Raw genomic sequence first — 20,421 nt, forward strand, 5'->3', positions numbered from 1 at the left:
CTGGGAAATCTACACGTTGGCATTAGATCACCAAAAGCAAGCTGAAATAAAGTTTCAAAATGAAATCATGCCATTTAAAGGGTATTTATTTAGGGCCCGTTTGGCAGTTAATATAGCATGGTTATCGTTGAGCTTGGGAAAGTAATAATGTGGTTGGCTACTGTAACACAATAGCTCTTTTGAGTGTGTTGCATTAAAAGAGTGCACAGTGCGAGTTTACCTTCACTGTCCAAACAGACAAGAAGGAAGTGTGTATGAGTGTGTGGGAACGTGTTTACAAAGTGCTCTAAAATTTTGAAGCAGGAAGAATAAGGTGAAAAGTCACATAAGTAACTATTATAAGTAATATAATAAAGATGTTTACCTTTATGTGTTTGCATGGAGCCACTATGTGTTTTCTTCTGAGACTGCGGGGAATTTCTGCAGGAGCCCCATGCAGGATTCTCATTGTGCCTTTGGTTTTTCAACATTCCCAAATGATTTGTGGATACACATGAAGCGCAGGACAGCTGCTGTAGTTACGGTGTGATGTATTTATAGTAAATGGGGAGGAAAATACTTTTACATTTAGTCATTTAGCAGACGCTTTTATCCAAAGCTACTTACAGATGAGCGACTTTTAGTGCGTTTCCCCTGCAACATTACATTTTGCTGATGCCTGTGTGATTCCTAGACCATTTTCCAGCTCTTTGAAGTCACGGCCCTCTCTTCTCTGTGATAGCAGCAGTCCATTTAACTGGCTGCGTCTGCAACACTGCTGAGAGAGAAATGGGGTGGTGCGGTTGTTGGGGGATGGGGTGGGCAAAGAGGATGGGGGGGTCAAAGAGGATGGGGTGGGCAAAGAGGATGGGGGGTCAAAGAGGATGGGGTGGGAGGGGGGCAAAGAGGATGGGGTAAGAGGGGGGCAAAGAGGATGGGGTGGGAGGGGGGTCAAAGAGGATGGATCACAGTCACAGGAGAGTTGATTCATTCTGGTTCCACTGCAGCCATTTTTCTCTTCTGATTCACAGAACGTCACATTGAAGTTCTTGAGTGAACTTGTCGTATTTCTTTTACTTTGCAACACCTAAATATGATACAAGAACACACTGTATTTAAAATCTAAAAGAAATTGAAAACTTTATCTACACAGACTTATTGCGTTAGAAAAGAAACCGTTATTTCAACCATTTTAAAGCATTTAAGCAATTATTTGTAAAATTTTAGACCATTGCATGAGTATGTTTTGGCACATATTTTAAAATGTAACGTTATAAGACTTACAGTGCAAAAGCTGGCGTTAGAAGTGCCAATTTTAAAGTGAAATGAATATTATAAAATAATAAAACTGTGAAAACCGACTGTCATACATTTGGTTCAGCAAAGACTTTTGACTCAACGTGTCGTTTGAACTTTCTGCATCTTTACTTTGAGCATTGCGTGCACTCAGTTTTAGTGGCTTTAGTGCTTGTGCTTTTATAATTCCTTCATTTGTGTATTCAAGTATCCACACCATGGGTCAGCTGAACGTGTGATGTTCTTCATGACGTTGCCATGGCAACCAGGTTTAGCATGAAATGCTCGGGTCAAAAAAATTATCCGTTTTTTGCTTTATGGTTTTATTAGGAAAATCTGATTTATTATAGAGAATATTTGCAGTTATATATTAGTATATCATGTAGAAGTATTTTCCTTCATTTGAGATGCGTAAGCACAGCATACCATGTCTTCGGAAGACTATTGCTAAAAGACATACCATACATAGTAGTAATAAGAGCTAACAGCTATAAATAAAAAAAACGTATAAAATATTATACAAAAATGAACAAAGAAAATGAAAAAAAAAAAAAGCAAAGCATGTAAGTTATAAAGTCACTTCACAGTTTTGTTCCTTGCCCTCATGCTGGCTAACATCTATTTGGATCATGCGCTGTCTGAATGATGAAATGAAGGCCATCATTTACATATGAATGATTTAACGTTGACAATGTGTTTCACAGTACATTCCATTACCCTCGGGCATTTAAAGTGCTCACTGTGTAAACCAGATTTAATATACAATCTGAGAAATGCATGAAGACCAGATCCTGACTTCACATGTACATTCCAAGCAAACACGTTAATGAGTGCTTGAAGAGGTTTCAAATGAATTTCCTCCGGATGATCTTGCCACTGTTTCCGATGTCATCCGTGTGGGAGTCACTTTACAAAGCGTCATCTTCTTTACAAATATTTACAATGATACGATGCATGGTTTATAAAATGCTTTTCCATACAGAAATCGGTGGAGAGGCAAGTCTACAGGCATGTGGCATGTATTTGACACTCATCAGAGAGATACACCACGCATGTGAAATGTCCAATATGCTGCAGTTTTTCTCTCATGCAGTTTGCAGTGCCGCGGTGGTCTCAGCAGCGTGAGTCATACGCCAGCTGAGTGGGCTTTATAGAGATTGGACACATACATTTATATACTCTACCGTACTCAGGACTAATGTGTTATTCATGCGGCAAGGTGGATAGGCACGCTGTCCTGAATTTAGAAAATGACATTGCTGTTAAAAAGCAACTTTCTCTCTCAGCAAAACTCTGCAGATGGATATACGAGGGAAATGTTTTAACCATGATGTGATTGCATAAATTGTATTCTCATCAGGGGGGGGTGTAGGGTTGGGGGGGATGGGGGTAAATTATAGCACCATTTTTTGGGGGGTTATAAATGAGCTGGTGGGATAGCCATAAAACGAAATAACTAATGTACTTACTTTTTTATTCTATTGTAGTGCATGTTATATATATGCGAGTTATTTAAATTCTGTATAATACCTGTCCTTTAATATAGTGTTCGCTATTTACATGATTGAATTATTATAACTGATATCTCTAAAAAAAATTAATTTGCATGTCAAACCAAACGTAAACGTCAGTTCACCCCAAAATGAAGATTCTGTCATCATTTACTTCCAAATCTGCGTAATCTTTTGGTTCTGATGAACACAGAGAAAGATATTTTGAAGAATGTTTGTAACCAAACAGTTCAAGGCCACCATTGACTACCATAGTAGAACAAACGACAATGGTAGTCACAAGTAGGGATGTAACGATTCACTCAGCTCACGATGCGATGCGATTCACGATTTATTTTTACAAAATGAGTTGAAACAAATTAGAAATGAACAATTTCCCTTGCATTATTTCTTAAATGCTTCACGTTTCTTTCTATAATATTTTTTTTTATTTCAAATAACAAAACTAAACTGCAATTTTAAAACAAATTAATAATAGAAAAAGTCTCTTTAATATAAACAAACTAATACTGTCTGTGCTTTTCTTGGATTTTTTTGCATTTAATAAATATCAGCATGGCCACGTTTAGGTTTGCAGTGAACATGGCGGCCCCTGCTGTTCAAAAAATGTATTGCGATTCAGAATCGTCACACATTATAATCGATTTTCAACCGGCTCACGGTGAATCGTTACATCCCTAGTCACAAGTGCCCCAGAACTGTTTGCTTTCCTACATTCTTCAAAATATCTTCTCTTGTGTTCAACAGATTACACAGATTTGGAACCACTTGAGCATGAGTAAATGATGACACAATTCTCATTTTTTTGCTGAAACGTTCCTTTAAATTTCTTTTTGTTACACCTCTTCTAATTATTTTTTTATCTCACAAAGTAAACTTGCACACATTTGCATAAGTAAACTGTACTGCGAGTTAGATCAGGATCTCCTACTGCAAACAGAACCAACACAAAAGCAGAGGTGAGAAGACAATACTATCACTATTATAAAACTAATCTTGTCACTGAAATTGTCGTATGCTTTTTCTGAGTAGAAGGTGTTTTATGTCAAGCTTAGTTTTTCGACTCGCATCACTGTAAACCCGAATAAATTTTGAGGTTACATAAAATCTTTCGAGTTATGATGTTCCCAATTTTAAGTAAGCAGAACTATCATGTTTTGAGTTCGTTGTACTTATGCATAAAAATGCCTCTTAAATTTGAGCATTTGGTAAGGTCACTTTTTTATTAACAGTTAAATAAAAGGAAGGTGTTTTTTAAACGATCTATATATTTCAGCTACATCAATAATTAACAAACAGCCTTCACAGAGAGTGATATCAGCACCTCCCACAACCCAAGCATAAGCACCACTCTTCTGAACGATGGTAACCCCAAAAGTCTTCTAAATATCCAAGATAAATGAACATTCATCATTAACAAGGCTTTTCCTGTCTAAAAACTCATAAAACAACACTTCATTTAAAATGTTACTCTCCTAATGCAGTCTCACGCAAAGCATGCTGGGAACTGAAAATCACTTTCAACAAATCGTCTTGAATGAACTTGTTTAAATTAAGTTAAACTAACTCCAGTAAGAATTAGTTACAGGAACTCCAAATATTAAAGTTAGTACAATTTTTGAATACAAAACTAAGTTTACACTACTTAAACTATTGAATTACTTTGAACATTCGGGTTTACAGTGCATCTCTCGTACCCCGTTCACTTCAAATAGCGTCTTTGTACGCAGGCCAACAAGGATAACACAATGCCGTCTGTATTTACTTAGTGCACGAGCTGAAAGCGTATTAAAGGGGCGCTTTTGCGATCAGATGGTAAAACAATCAGATGGTAAAACAAAAATAATACGTTCAAGGCCTTTTTTGTATTCCAATGGTTTCTTATTTCAAAGGCTGAGCTTACTGAAACGGAATCAGGTTGGTGTTATTGTTTCTCGCAGGTATCGGCTCATTTAGCACGCAACATCTGCAGGTTAAAGTAAATATAAGAGTTTCAGGGAAAAATGCAAATGTCTCAAGTTTGTTTCATGAATGATACTTCGAGGTGGTTTTTAAGATGTTCGAATGAAAATATTTAATTTGGGAAAGAGTTGTAATGTTCTAGCAAGTAAACAGTTTTTATCACAACATAATTTAATCCACACAAATGTATTAACACTCGCTCTAATTCACCTGACCGGAGTGTCTTTGGACTGTGGGGGAAACCGTATACGCAGGCAGGACATACAGGGCTTGAACAATGCCCACTGTGCCAACGTGCACCTTCTGCCAACAGACACCTCATGCAAACTCATTCCTGCGAGTGCCAGATTTCCTACCGTCTCAATCACACTTGTGGAAAAATGTGCAGTTCATCTGGAGAAAATGAAGATGGCCACTTCAAAGAGGCTAGAAGTGTCAGAATACAGAGAGCCGGAATGCTGGAGATGATGACGGCTGAGTGCTTGTTCTACATAAGCATGTGTGCATGGACTCTCAATGATCTATATTCATTTTAACATTTTGCAAAGCATCGCAGATCAACGAATACCCTATTGACGATGTTCAACAAATGATTGTCTTAAATATTGTCTGTCGTTGTTTAAAGGGGCAGTTCATCCAAACATGAAAATTCTGTCATCATTTACTCGCCCTCTTGTCATTTCAAACATGCGTGGCTTTCTTTCTTCTGCACAACACAAAAGAAGATATTTTGAAGAACGTCGGTAACCAAACAAAAGCGGCACCCATTCACTTGCATTGGTTTTGTGTTCATACAATAGTGAATGGGTACTGCCGTTATTTGGATACCAACGTTCTTTAAAATATCTTCTTTTGTGTTGTGCAGAAGAAAGTCAGTCACACGGGTTTGAAATGGCAAGAGGGTGAATAAACGATGACAGACATTTCATTTTGGGGCGAATTATCCCTTTCAGAAATAAGATGACATTCCAAAATATACGTAATGTTATTAGAACAACACAGCTAGGTGGTTTATAAACAACATTATTAAAGGGCGATTTGTTTCGATTTTTTCTACATTAAAGCATCCTTCTTCTAACCATGTTGTTATATAATCACACACAGCAAAATCGCCGGTGTTAAAAAGGGTCAAATGAACACTCACAGTGTATATATAATCCACACTTAAAGAGTGTGGATTATATATACACTGTGAGTGTTAATTTGACATTTTTAACACCGGCGATTTTGCTGTATATAACAATATAAAATATAATAAAAAAGTGTGTGACACTTTCTCTAACCAATAACCTGTTGTATATCAGCAATATTTAAAAAAAAGTATTTTACTGTTATTTTTACCGCTGTCAAATTTAATAATAACAGAGTATGTTTAAATAATTTTCATGAATAAATATAGACTTTAACTTTAGTTGCTACATATGCAAAATCATGTCTGACTCTTGACCTCACCGCCATGTTAAAGCCAAACTCTGCTTTAACCGTTTGGTTTTGTAGGCATTTAATAAAAGAAAAACAATGCAAAATAGCACAATTCAGTTTTTTTTAAAAGGCTATTGCGTTTGTCTGAAACCAGATGTAGCGTTCTCTTGATGTAGAATGTAAATGGTGAATAAGATGCACTGTAATAGAAACAGACAAGGCCGAATGAATGGAGCAGTGCTTGTTAAGGCCAAGACTGATGGAGCGGGATGAAATCAAGGGTGTCAGAGCCAAATGCTTGTTGCTGGAAATAAGCACGATGAGTTAAATGCTATCTCCAGTTCCTTTGTCATTTTATCACTCCATCGCCGTCTTCCGTCTACATGACGCTGCATTTACCCTTCAGCTTGTCGGCCCTGCTTTGCTTCCCGGAACGCTTGCCGTCGATGTTTAAACTCATGTTCCTCTTCTTCTCCAGGTTGAGCAGCTCCTGGAACAGCTCGGTGACGTTGTGGTTGGTTTTAGCCGAGGTCTCCATGAAAGCACACTTCCAGGTCTTGGCTTGGGCATCTCCATCATCCGTCTTCACCTCCCGTTGAGTCTCGTCGCTCTTGTTGCCCACAAGCATGATGGGGATGTTCTCCATGTTGCCCTTGATAGCGAGGATCTGCTGGTATATGGGCTTTAATTCTTCAAGGGACTGCTTGCTGGTGATGGAGTAGACCAGGATGAAGGCGTGGCCTTTGGAGATGGACAACCGCTGCATGGCAGGAAACTGATGGCTGCCGGTGGTGTCGGTGATCTGTAGAGTGCAGACGCTCTTGTCGCAGCTGATCACCTGCCGGTACGTGTCTTCCACCGTCGGGATGTAGGTGTCCCGGAATGTGCCTTTCACGAAGCGCAGCACCAGCGAGCTCTTCCCCACTCCTCCTGCTCCAAACACCACCACGCGGTAGTCGTTGCTCTGTTCTGGCATCTTGGGCCTTCAGGTGAGCCTCTTACTTTTTAGACCTAAAACACAAAAATGTACGCGGATTACGCATCTGGTGCACAATCTACATTTCATGAGTTTGTGTGTCAATGGAATCTTAAAGGAATAGTTTATTTCAATAAAGAAAAGTCTCTCATAATTTACTCCCCTCATGCTACGTATCGCAGGTGCAAACGACTTTCTTTTCTCGGCCGAACATAAACAAAATACTTTTCATTAAATGCTGTCGTGTCACCTTATTTTAAAAGTAATTAAGTTCATAATTGGGTGAAAAAAATCTTTAAAATATAAAAGCATATATGGTAAACCAGTGATTCCCTAACTGTGGGTCTTGGCCCCCTGGTGGGCCGTAGCGGTATTGCGGCACGGCTTAAGCTAAATCAAAATGTTTAAATATTCAATAAAACACTGTGGTACACTCTAGTATATTATTGTAAAAGTACGGTAAGAGTATAGTATATAATTATTATAGTATACTGTTATGTTACGTTTATTTTTAGTATTTATTATATTTTATTTATAGTAAATACTTTACTATAAGTTACACCAACTACCAACATATACCACTTCGCCAGATGAAGCCCTTCCGGTTTTATTTATTTATTATTAGTATGTTTGTAATCTTACAAAATAATGAAATCATAAAGATATTTGTTTAACATTTTAAATCCATCATAAATATTCTGTTTTTGGTCCAAACGTTTGTGTAACTGAAACGAGTATATTTTATCTGTGTATTTTATCACATATCATTTTATTATCAAGTCAAAAAAATTAAATAGGAGGACAAGAAACTTTTCTTTTGGTATGTTTTCGGGAGGCCTTATCCCATTAGAAGCTTGGGAAGCTCTGTGGTAAACAGCTTGCTCAAGAATGATCCTCAAGCCTTGCTATGAGGAGGGATGCTGAAAGAACTGGGGAAGATTTGGACTCCTCAACTTACGTTTAGTGGCTTTTTTCTAATTCACAAATGAAAATCAACTGAAAGGCCTCGCATTGCACCACTGGACACGACGTAACACCATTTATAATCCATGCCTTAAACACTTAACATGCTCATAATCTATTCATCGGGCGTTTATCTCCGTTACTCAAACTGGCACAAAGACTCAAGTGGCTCTTCTGAAGAAAGAGAGATGAGCCTCACGATCCATCATGCCATTATGAAATTCTGTATCCCGTCATAATGTATCTGTGCTTTCCCCTCAGACACTCTCAATCTTCCGCTGCGGTTTACAGCAGTGCATTATTTATCGCCTCTGAGCCAAAACAATCATTTGAAACACTGCCGAGAAAGCATCTGTATCTGTCTGGGAGTGAAACAGATTTCTTGCGCGTGAGACTCTCATATGTGCTTATATGATTTGAATGTTTCTTTCGCTGATGTATTACATCGCATTTATCCGTGTGCATTAGCGGCTGTTGTTATGCACTTGTGTTGTGGCCTTTGTGTGGTCGCAGGTGCACAGGTGCTGCAGTTTAAAACTGTTTATTAACCGGAGACACACAACGTTCATCAATGTCAGCCAACAACAAACATTGAATTGTGTATAGATTATGCAAAAGACCAGCAAAGACACAGTTTCCAGGCTTTACACCCACTTTGAGCTCAGGAATCAATACCTTCATTTCCCACTAGTACGACTGGAGACTACATCATGCTCAACATCCAGAAAAAACACGGATTTATCAGGAATGCGAATCGGTTCTACTTGTTTGCAACTGTTGTGGTTTGTGACGATCTGAAATCTTCCGATTCGTCCGAATACAATAATGCACATTTGACAGTAAAGTTCTTCAAAAAAGCTAAGAAACTACTGCAACCACCCTGTGTTAAATCAAGGCACTTGCACTCTTGGCTTCAAGCGCAGCGACACGCTTGACAGGGTGCAGCGATGCGAACAGCAGTCGGCCTCTCATCTCGCCGGAGCCCTGGTGCCTCCCACCCTCTCGCTCACACCCTGCGTGCCGTCGAATCAATAAACAGAGGACCCCCGAGCCTTTGATCAATGCCGGATTTCAGACCTCTGACAGGCCGGTACCCCGTCGCACATGTTTGTGCTCTGTGATTGATGTCGATCTGTGCCGTGCCGTGTTATCTATTTAAGTACCTCGTGGAGGGGCCGGAGAGCCGCTGAACCTATTCATGCTGTTACAACGTCTCGCTACTCCAGCCAAACTCTATTATAGATTAACTTTGGCACGGGCAGAGATTATAATGCATGTCTCTCGTTCAAGGTTCTCCTGAGCACTCTCGCAGCAATGTGCTGATGCAGCTGGATTTGGGAATGACCTTGCTTTTAACAGAGTGAATGTGGAATACTGTAAATCACTGGGATATTAGGATTGGAAGGGTGGTGTTGGCTCAATGGTATGGGCATTGTGTAACTTCCTTCTAAACAATCACAGTAAATGGAAGAGTGGGCGTCACGCGCTGGAGGCGTTTCTGTTTGCTAACCACACACTCCCGTAGAGTCAGTTTAATGATTCCGGATCCTTAATGGGAGCGTTAGCTCATCTTGTAGTACTTGGAGAATAATTGTTCCTAACTATATAGGGCCTATACAAAACAGAAACAATACCACTTTTAGTGTAAATCTTTTCATGTTTTTTTTTATTACTCACGTTTGATTTATTATGAACACTAAAATTATAAATATTATAAAAATAAATAATGGTCATTTTCACTTTTCATTAGGGCTGTGTATCATAAAAAATCGTACAATTCCAGTTGCCTCTTCCAACCATTTCTGTCGATAAAAATGTAGCGGGACTGTAATGTTCTTGAGTAACGCATGTTCGTCCATATTTAAGTTTTCTTTTTTATGTCGTCAAACTTGTTATTAAGAGAACAACACTGAAGTTCAATCCATTTTTGTAACAAAACTCAATATCATGATGTAACCTGAACAGTTATCATGTTATGAAAAATTGACACGGTCACATGCCAAATCGTACAAATAGTAGGGATGCACGATCAATTATCGGCCATATCGGTATCGGCCGATAAATGGTCATTTTTAATGTAATCGGCAGGACCGGCCCTCCCTACAAGCGAACTAAGCAGCTGATTAGGGCCTCGCCGCCACTAGGGGGCCCCAAAGAGCACGTGAAATCACAGTTTTTTGTGATATATTCACGACACACTTCCATTATCTCACGCAGGGCCGTACCCACTATTTTTTCGGTGGTGTGTGTTAAAAATTGGTGAAATTACTGACTAAACGCAACATTGCAATATCAAAATAAGTGAGGTGGCCAATCAAATGAAAGGAGGCGGGAATTACTTGTTACAGAGCCGAGCAGTGACCAATCAAAGAAGACGGAGCTACGGTCACGTCTTCAGCTGTAGTTTCAGCAAGTAAAATAAAATTCTGCGTAGGGCCACGTAAAGGATTGGGCCGGCCTTGGTTATCGGTATCGGGCGATAATAAAATTTAGGCCGATATATTATAGCCGATAAATCATGAATCATTTCCTCTGGTTAAACTTAAAATATATATATACAGTTTTCTGCAGTGAATGTTTTCAAATAAAAGCAGTTGTCCACTTTTTGCCTTTTGTTTCAGTCTTAGGGAATTTTATATTAATATTTAGATACTGTGTATCGGCCAACATATCGGTTATCGGCTTCCAATGTGATCGGTGCATGCCTAAAAAATAGTAACTTACTATCTGTTTATTTTGTCAAGTCAGTATGTACATTCATGATGATTTGAGAAAAATAGAATATAATAACAATACTTCATAAAAAAAGTTTAATGTTATATCAAACTACAGGATTTTGAGCTTCCGGAATTGTATCTGAACACAGCCAGTGTGTCTACACATGCAGTACTAATAAAAAACCAATGTGTTGTTAAAGACGCAGCGCTTCTGGCCAGCGTTTGACCTCCTTTACTGGAAACGGCAGCACACTTTAATTAATATTCATGAAACGCTATTAAATGATACGCTCCCAGCGACTGGCCCAGGTGTCCCACTATAGGCCCGCTTTAGGATCAAGTGTGCATGGTTCTGGTTAATTAAAGCAAAAACATAAAAATAAGAACCGGTTCTCTGTGCCTAACCCGATTTCTTATTTCTATATCACATCATGCGTAAGTTACACAAGCTTAAAATAGCTTGTGTATCTTTTCAATAGCCTCACTGGCACAGGAGCCTTGGAGTGAATCACTGCATTGTGTTCTGGAGGATGCCCATCGAGTGCCTCCATTAGTCCCGAGTCTGCTCTAATCTGACTGAGAAGCACATCATATACTGTCTAAAGAGCTGCCTTCTCTTTATCAGTCAAAGCAGCTTTCACTGGTGCCTCCATCGTCATATCTCCATGGATACCAACATTCTCATGAAGAATAAAGGGCTTTGTGCTTAACACCGACTCATTCTGTGGGAATCAGAAGGATGTGGCTTCACTTAGTAGTGAAGATGCTGACAGGGGATGGGGAAGCATCCGCACGCCTACATTGGAGTGCACCGGCGGGAGAAGAGAACTGGCTGTGTCGGTCGGAAGCTTTCTGGACCAATTCATCAAGGGTACTCCGGGAAATCAGACTTGCATAAAAGTGCTGGTTTCTGCATGCACACACTGAAACAGAAAGGACGCGTGGGATAAAGACGCAGGGAGACGTAATGAGACAAAAGAAAAAAGCTCTAGTCAGAGCTCGATTCGGTTCTTTATTTTGTCATTATCTTTATTTCATGGTGCGAATCAAAGCAAAGCAGATAAGGTTTCCTTAACTTAAACTCCCTGAAACTTCTCAACAATGGCTGAGTCTGGCAACGAGGCAAGATTGAACAATGAGTGCATATCGAAAAGAAAGAAGAAAGACTCGAACCACTAAAGTGCGTTTCGAGCTAAACCAATGCACTGCAATAATGAAGAAATTCATTCAGAGGTAAACGTCTGCAAGCAGACAGAAACTTTTATATATTGCGATCCTTTGATTTTCAATCTGAAACCAAAGACACAGAATCTACATATGACTCAACTCTCGGTTACATCTCCTGTATTTCTACTATAAGAAATCAATGAAAAGAAATCAATTCTAATCTGTTTTAATCCTTAGAGTAGATTTGCGCATCTCAGACTTTTCTCCTGGGAAAGACATCAGCGATTTCACTTCTCAGAACCAACGGTGTCTCAAACTGTGCTCATGTTTAGTCGCCTTGGAGCCGTTTTTAGATATTGTATATAAGTTCAACGTTTTTGCATTCCATTGGACTTTGTGTATTAAAACGTTTCGTTTGTCAGAAAAAGTCCTAAAATGTACACAAAGTAAAGGCAAAAACATCACATCATGTACAGTAAATAAGTTGTCACTGAATAGAGATTTGTGAATAACTCAATTTTGACATAAATGTCAGATCGAACCTTAATTCCAAGGTGACAAGATAAAGTCAAACTTAAAGACTCAATGTCAACATGTATTTATCAAAGTCTACAAAGCTCAGGCTTTTCTATAAAGCAATAAGCCCCGTGAAGCAGTGGGTTACAGTGCATTTTACATTTATGCACTTATTCAAATCGACTTACATTGCATTGTACTATACAATTGTTTCTGACTATGTGCAACCCCCAGGGATCGAACCCGTGACCTTGGCGTGGCTAGCGCTATTCTCTTACCACGGAGTCACAGGAAAGCTGCTTTGTTTGATAAATAAATGTTGATAAGTCTTGGCAATTTGTCACCTTGGACTTATGTCTATTTTATATATAAAGTTTTTTTTTAAATAAAAACAGTATTTATAAATGTTACATATTTTTTTATATATTTTATATCTGCTAAGAACGTGGCTCAACCAATCAGAATCAAGGAGCAGAACTGACCGTTTTATAATATGGATGCCATCCACAATAATGTACAGCTCTGTAGTTTAATGAATGTCAACTGCTTGTATAAAACGCACGAAACAAAACTGCGATCTCCATTTAGATCTGCATCTCTGCTGAGATTTTCATGTAAAATCCCACAAGCAATTATTCTTCTGGGAAATGCCCTACCTCCAACAGCACACAATTGCTATTGTCACGGGAACCACGGGTGTTTTCCAATCCTACAGGTGGCCTTCAGTTGAGTGTGCACATTTGTATTAGACGGTGTGTACAGTATCGTAGCTAAAAATTCTGACTTCAGAGAGCAGGGCTAAAAATACCCCAGCACCATCTGCCACATCCATGCGCCAAATGTTGTCTGGATAATAAAACACTTGATCTAAACAACCACCGGCACTGAACAAATACTTACCGGACTAAAGGCTCGCTCACACCAAGCGCAGAACTATAACTATAACGATAAAGTTTGAAGAGTCATTCTAAATTTAGGAGAACACTGGAGTCCACACCACAACTGACAAAGATATTGTTGTTGGGATCGAATTAACAAATCCAATCAGATTCCCTTAATCCATGTATAATGTAAGAATTCTTTACATACACATTTTACTCAAATTAATGTAACTATAGATTTTCGAATATTTCTGTACGTAACAAATTCATAAACAACAAAATTTCAATACGTGAATATCTGTCAACAAATCCTCATCGTTCTAGATCCCAGAGCTCGAGTCGAAACAATAACAACAAGAGACACAATTAACGCATAAAACAGCAACACCGCAAACCATCTCATTAACTCAAATGAACGAATGTGACTGCTTCAGCCGACTGGCTCATCACTCCGTTGCATTTGATCTTACCATGAACGTTCTAGTTGAATTGTCTCCCTGCCAACGTTGCACGAAACATCCCTCTGCGTCCAGTCGATGGGTCAAACAGATTGCTCCTCTGTGGGCTGGGCTTAGCGGCTAATCATTGTGCTTTCCCTCGTCTGTCCGGCTGAACGTGCTTCTACTGACCCAATTCAAAGGATTTAACACTCCCAGCATGCATCCACACCACAGAGCAAAGCTCCTGATGAAGCCGTACCATATGCACACAGCGTGCATGAATATATTCAACATCATGTGAGATCTTTAAAACAGATAACAGACCACTGGATTATGCGGTATTATCAGTCCAGGAGAGAATAGTGAAAATATGGCATGTTTCATTAAAGATTACTGATAAAAGGATTGTTCACCCAAAAATGAACATTCTGTCATCATTTATTCATCCTTATGTCATTTCAAACCCGTATGTATTTCTTTCTTCTGCACAAAGCAAAAGTTAAGATATCTTGAAGGATGTTGGTAACCAAACAACATTGACGCCCATTGTCTTCCACTGTGTGCATTTCTCAAAATATCTTCTATTGTGTTTCACAGTAGAGAGAGTCACATGAGGGTGGTTTAAAACAAAAAGATTTGCGGATGAACTATGCTGCAATATGAAGTAAACCTTCATTGTAATGCTTACATTTGTGCAGAGATGTCTATTAAGTTGACTATGTAAACGTAATCAATTATTATTACTATTTGCAGATGATTTAGAGTTTGCTGCCGGAGAACTTAAACGTTTTCAGAAACGTGCAAATCCATTGATTTTTTTGCTGGTCCCGATGCGTAGTGCTTTTTCTCCATTAGCTGCTATATGTCTAGTTCATTAATTAGATAATAGCACTGCAACTCTCCAGACAGGAAGATTTATGGCTGGGGTGGGCTATAAATGCCTAAATTTGGATGCATAATAAAAGCTAATCTAAAATGTCTAAAATGGTCAGTTTACCAGTATGAAAAGGACCTCCTTGATCCTTTAGCTCTAAAAATAAAACACAAGCTTGCTTCTAAAGAGTCTGCGCAGACTACTAACACAACCATATCATGTTTTCCTCTGCAAACACGTGGACCATTAAATAACCTCATTAAACCACACAGGAGGTTGTGCAGACAGTAGCATTCGTTTAGCTGCATCTCTCATGCCTCAGAGCCCAGCAAAGCCTCTTGGTACAGAACCAAAAGACAAAACATCTCATCTGACTGCAATCCGGGCCGGAGTGCTCTTAAGTGCCACGCTCACTGTAAGCTGTTACAGGACTGTCTCTACCTCAGCCTGGAGTTTTCGGGAATCTGTCAAAGTAGATTTCAGTGAGGGAAGAACTGGCCTGATCCAAAGTAAAGCCGCAGGGATAACACCTGACCCCCTTATTACAGCAACTGGGGAAGTCTGGAAAAAAATGATACTTTTAAACTAACTTAATTAAATTACGGACAGTGGTTCCACACAACAGAAATATGTTATCTCTACTCAAATACTGTATGATGAACTGAACTAAACTAAACTGAACTGGGTAAACTTAAACAACCACGTCCAAATAACTTGAATCAAATGAGTTCATCCTACTAAACGTATTTAAGTAGAGATAACATGTTTCAGTTATGTGCATGGGACCACTGTCCATAATTGAATTACGTTATTTTCTGATATAGCTGTTATTTTTAACACGCTAAATAAAGCTCTTATTGGTCAGCGTTAGCCAGAAGTTGGATTTGTAAAATTTTCGGCATACCCCAATGACTAGCTTTCTTTATTAATGCATCTTAAAATCTGGTCAGCAGGTCCTCAGCCCAAGCACATGCTCTACTTTACCACAATGGTAACCCCCCAAAAACATTAACACAGCAGAAATTCTTTTAAATAGAATAAAAGAGTATTAAACATGAACAAATATCCCCGTTTCATCATTTTGATAAAAGTTCATATTGCAACGTTTATTAAAGCATGAGTTTATAACACTACTTTAATACAACCAAATTAATTGATGTAGCGTTAACTTGATTTATTTAAGTAAATTGAACAAGCATCAGATATTATTTTGATCTACTTGATTGAAACATGTTCATTTAAAATGTAAACATTTAGCTAAGGCAAAGCATTGCTGTTTTAGTACGTTTAACACAACGCAATAACCTAATGCAATGGAGTTAAAACAAAATTAATTGTTTAAATAAACTGAACGGTATCATAAAATCTTTTTTTTTTTTGAGTGTGCATATTGCTTTTTATAGTAATACTACTACATCTATAAGCTTAAAGGTCTATTTTAAATAAAGAAAAACACGATTCACCCTTTCTCCATTCGGCATATGGCATTATTATATTGCCCCTACAGCACAACACCATTAGTGATGCCTGCCTGCAAATGATTCTCTGTGTATACTGCTGCATTAGATTGCATTACGGCCAAAGCCTGCATCATCGCAACAAGGCTGCCATAAGCGTCATGCATATAGCCTCTATATGATGATGTATTATTATACTAATGCACTGGTCGACGTCAGCAGCGGATCTTCTTTCGCAACGTGCCGTTCACGTAGCACAGCAAAGCAGACAAACTGTAGCTACTGTAAGTTACTATAACAACACGTTCAGCCTTTTAAAATACATCCACGTGCAATTTTTTTAAACCGGATATTGCAGTATCATTCGTCACGTAAAAGTGACATAAGCGCACATACATTTTCCTCTGCCCGTCGTGCTTAAGGTGTCGCGCGCGCACACACGTGCACTGGACATGTATAGGAAACGATATAGGACTAAAGTCGATACAGTTTCACGCGTTGCGGTCTTCAAAACATCTACAGTATATAGTGGTTGTAAACGTGCATCATGTAAATCTAAGCCGGTTGTGTGGAAGGAAGATGATGGACACGCGAGTAAACTATGAGTTCAGCATCACGAGATCATACGCAGCCCGTTCATTCATAAAGAAGCGCAGACTCTCCATTTCTGTGCCGTTCACATGCGTTTCTGTAGCTGAGTTTAAATCCCCGCTTGATTCAGAAACGGATTCCCTTCGTGTTTGTCGCTTCACTTTATGTTTTGTTAACGCCAGTGTCATCATACAGTGAAAATCAGCGCAGTTAACACAATGCGTCCATTATACGCAGGCTACCACAGAAGTAGTCTAACGGGGAGATGTGCACCGGTTGTCCGGGCTCGTGGCGCTCTGTGCATTCATAAAACAACACACAAAAAGCGCCAACCCGACTCATTGATTTCATACGTCGGCGCGCGATTCGACTCACCTACCTGAACTGACGGATCCCGCGTGACTGATTGATCTGTGACTGACAGCGCGGATGAATGACAGCGAGCAAAGATACGGTACTAAAGCATTTTAGAGTAGTAATGAAGTGGCGATAGATTCCAGTTTCGACTGCAGCTCGCTCGCTCTCTTCTCTCACTCGCAAACACACGCGCACCCTCCTCCTCACAATCTCACTTCCTTCAATCTGGAGAGAAAGTGGGAGATTTTAACATATTGCCAACAGGGGGTGGACAAAATAAAAGAAACAGACCTTGGGAAAATGGGTGTTTTCGTTTGATTGATTACCAATTGTATTAGCTATTTGAACTACATCTGGTTAAAGTCTCCATAATATCAAAATGTAAGTTTTTTTGCTTTAATAAATATGTTAGCCTTAAGAATAACTATAAGCTAGTATCATCAAAAAAATTGACAAAATCCACATTTGGAAGCATTAGGCTTGTTCGAGATGCGCTTTGCCACGCCTGAAAAGAAGACGAGTAGGCAGTAAGGGCAGTGTTGGGCAAGTTACCTCCAAAATGTAATGCATTATATATTACTACCTACTGTCATTTAAAAGTAATTAGTTGCATTACAATATTACCGTGTTTGAGTTGTAATACGTTACACTACTTTTGAGTTACTTTTATCAAAATAACCATGACCACCCTGCTGAAAAGAAACCACCACCGAAATTCTAATGGTTTCCATTAAAACTCCACTGGAAACCATTAAGTTATATTAATACCTTTTTGTGGTGTGTTTTGGACATTATTTGAGTATGATTTAATGGTCTCATCAATAGAACCCAACACATACCGTCCTGTAGTGACTTTTGTTTAGGCTACAATGCCTAAAAACAATGCAGGAATGAATATTTTAGGATTCGAGTGTCAATGTCTGTATCAGGTAATATCCATGGACTACCACAATATTAAAAAATGTTAATTAAACAACATATCTACGAAACTAATACTAGCTTGACAATACTTAGGCGGACATTCTGTTCAAAGCAAACAATGCGCTTCAATGCGTTGTCAAGCGCCCACAGTCGGCATTTTCAGACGCATTTAAAATACTCGAGTGAACAAAAATAGGAGGCACAGAGAAGGCCCATAACAATCGCTATCAGAATCGCAAAAGTAGACAAACAAACGATCATCTGGTGAATTATGGTAGAGCCCACTATAATGCAACCTGATGACTTTGTAAAACGCAGAACCTCTTTACTTACTTTCGTTTTGTTTTTATTCTTGTAGAATCCGTTGCAGTCTTAACCATCGGATTCCAGTAACAGGAAATAGTATTATAATCATAGCTTTTTAATTACTGTTTTTTTTCTCTGGGGATGGAATGTGTTTGTAAATTATTTAAAAAATAATTTTTGGGGGAAATACGTTGATGTAACGCGCGTTACTGAGATTGTAACGGGTATAATATTACGCAAATGTTATTAGTAATGCATAATATTACTGCGTTACAGCAAAAACTAATAGATTACTCTATCGTAATATCGTTACTTTTGTAATGCGTTACTCCCAACACTGAGTAAGGGGAGGAGTGAAAACAGCGCAGGAAAACTTCCCAAATCGCGCTGGAAAAAATCTTCCCTGGAAACGTCAGCAATGGAATAGATCGATTTTCTTAGGCCAACTGAGTTTAAAAGTGAGAAATGTTCTAAAACTTATGTTAGACAAACTCTCAACCATGTCAAGTCTGCAAGAAAAAATTTAGATTTTTTTTGACAAACGAATGCTTTAACATATTAGAACCTCCCATTTAAAGTTTCCAGTTTATCCTAAAAATTTGAGAAATTCGTTTAAAATTTGTATGTGATATTTATCCTTCTGGAGAGTTTATATATTGTGTAAATTCTGTAACTAATTTCCATAAAACAGAGCATATATTTCTTTGACAAAGTGCAATAATTGTGGTTAAAATTAACATATCGTTTATAAAAAATTAAATATGGAAACTGTGAAAAAGGAGGTCAAAGGTTTTTTATTAATAACGTACCTTTGTTAGCTAAGAATTGTATTCCCAAATGTAATTTTTTTAAATCACCCTGTTAGTATTAAACAATTATTTGGGACAATATTCAAAAACGCTGTCAAAAGCAAATAATTAAAAGCTGGAATTTTGTTAGCCTTATTCGATAATATAAATTATATTTCTTGTTTTGTATTTATTCACATGGGTGGATTAAAAATGTTGATTTTTTTTCTTTCTTTTTTGTCTTGTTTCTTGTTTGGTTTGTATTATCTTTTAATATTTTTTCTTGTCTTAGCCCCTCTTAAAATTGTTGTTTTTGAATGTAAACTGTATACCATCTTGTTTTGTAATGTTTTTGTTATACTTTTAGAAGAAGAAGCGCTTTTTGATGAAATCGATGCAATTTAATTGGCACTGCTTTTACATAAAGGTGGTTATGAGGACAATATATTTTACAGGTGTGTTTTTTCCACATATAAATCACAAAAAAAAAAACAATCTACGTCAGTTAATGGACTTATTAATGGAACACTTAAGAAAAAAAGTTTTTTTTTTTCATTCTCGCCCAATGAGCATTTAAGCTGTGTTGTCAGAAGTCGTTTCCCATCGTGCTTTTCATCAATGCAGTCAGGGGATTTTCAGGGAAACCTACGAATTTCGGCCAGGCCGCGATCGCCGTCGCGAGAATTTTTTGGCACACGTCAGCATGACATCAGAAATCGCACCGAGCGACGTGAATAACTTGAATCGCGAAAATTGGATTGAATTCGCGTTTGGTGTGAACACAGCATAACAATTTATATTTAATTGTGCATCCTGTAAGGAATTTTCTTTCTGTGACATTTTAATTTTGCAGAAAAGAAACCCTAAATCGTTTAAAATCACGTTGTTTTATAACAGAAAATAACCTTAAATGTACAAATTATTTTTTTGTAAAATATTTAGCAAAAAAACATTTAATGTTGTATAGTTACGGTAAGTGCAGCTCTGTGCGTTGTTCAAGTGTGATTTTGACACATTCCTAATAGAAGACTTAGGTTCGGAGGAAAAGCTGTCACCAAGCCTGGAGCTTTAGCTAACAAGGCAGATACAAGAATGCCGGTCTTTGTCACAGTGTGTGAATCTCTGTGTTGTGATTTGAAGGGTATGATGTAGAGCACCAGCAGCTTTACTTTACTTTTCTTTACTCCGACAACAACAGATGTAAGTTAATGGCAGTTAAAATACTATCAAGTGCTATGATGAAATAAAGCATTAATCCGGCTGTATAGATTGCAATTTGGAGTTTCCACAAATACTG

General features: G+C 38.3%; 2 protein-coding genes across 3 annotated transcripts in view; one reads left to right on the top strand and one right to left on the bottom strand.

Annotated features, from left to right (window-relative positions):
• Nucleotides 1-5,954: 5,954 nt before the first annotated feature.
• Nucleotides 5,955-17,310, bottom strand: diras1b (DIRAS family, GTP-binding RAS-like 1b). 2 transcript variants are annotated; one of them, XM_057333756.1, is made up of 2 exons: nt 13,861-14,024; nt 5,955-7,181 (listed from the first exon to the last, which is right to left on the bottom strand). In XM_057333756.1, the coding sequence occupies exon 2, from the start codon at nt 7,144-7,146 to the stop codon at nt 6,550-6,552; it is 597 nt and encodes a 198-aa protein (XP_057189739.1). In that variant the 5' UTR covers nt 7,147-7,181; nt 13,861-14,024; the 3' UTR covers nt 5,955-6,549. The 2 variants fall into 2 exon arrangements, with proteins under 2 accessions (XP_057189739.1, XP_057189737.1); XM_057333754.1 differs by lacking the exon at nt 13,861-14,024 and adding an exon at nt 17,132-17,310 and having other exon boundaries at nt 5,956-7,181.
• The window catches only part of slc1a8b (solute carrier family 1 member 8b), a 34,469-nt gene continuing 21,095 nt past the window's right edge, over nt 7,048-20,421 (top strand). The window contains exon 1 of the mRNA XM_057333642.1: nt 7,048-7,159. The gene's annotated coding sequence lies outside the window, so the exon portion shown is untranslated. The remainder of the gene's footprint in view (nt 7,160-20,421) is intronic.

This window comes from Triplophysa rosa, linkage group LG5 (assembly GCF_024868665.1).
Source record: "Triplophysa rosa linkage group LG5, Trosa_1v2, whole genome shotgun sequence".
Classification (NCBI taxonomy): domain Eukaryota; kingdom Metazoa; phylum Chordata; class Actinopteri; order Cypriniformes; family Nemacheilidae; genus Triplophysa; species Triplophysa rosa.

What these genes read in the sequence shown, in the direction of transcription:
- diras1b (XM_057333756.1), bottom strand. Translation starts at nt 7,146, where the DNA reads ATGCCAGAACAGAGCAACGACTACCGCGTGGTGGTGTTTGGAGCAGGA.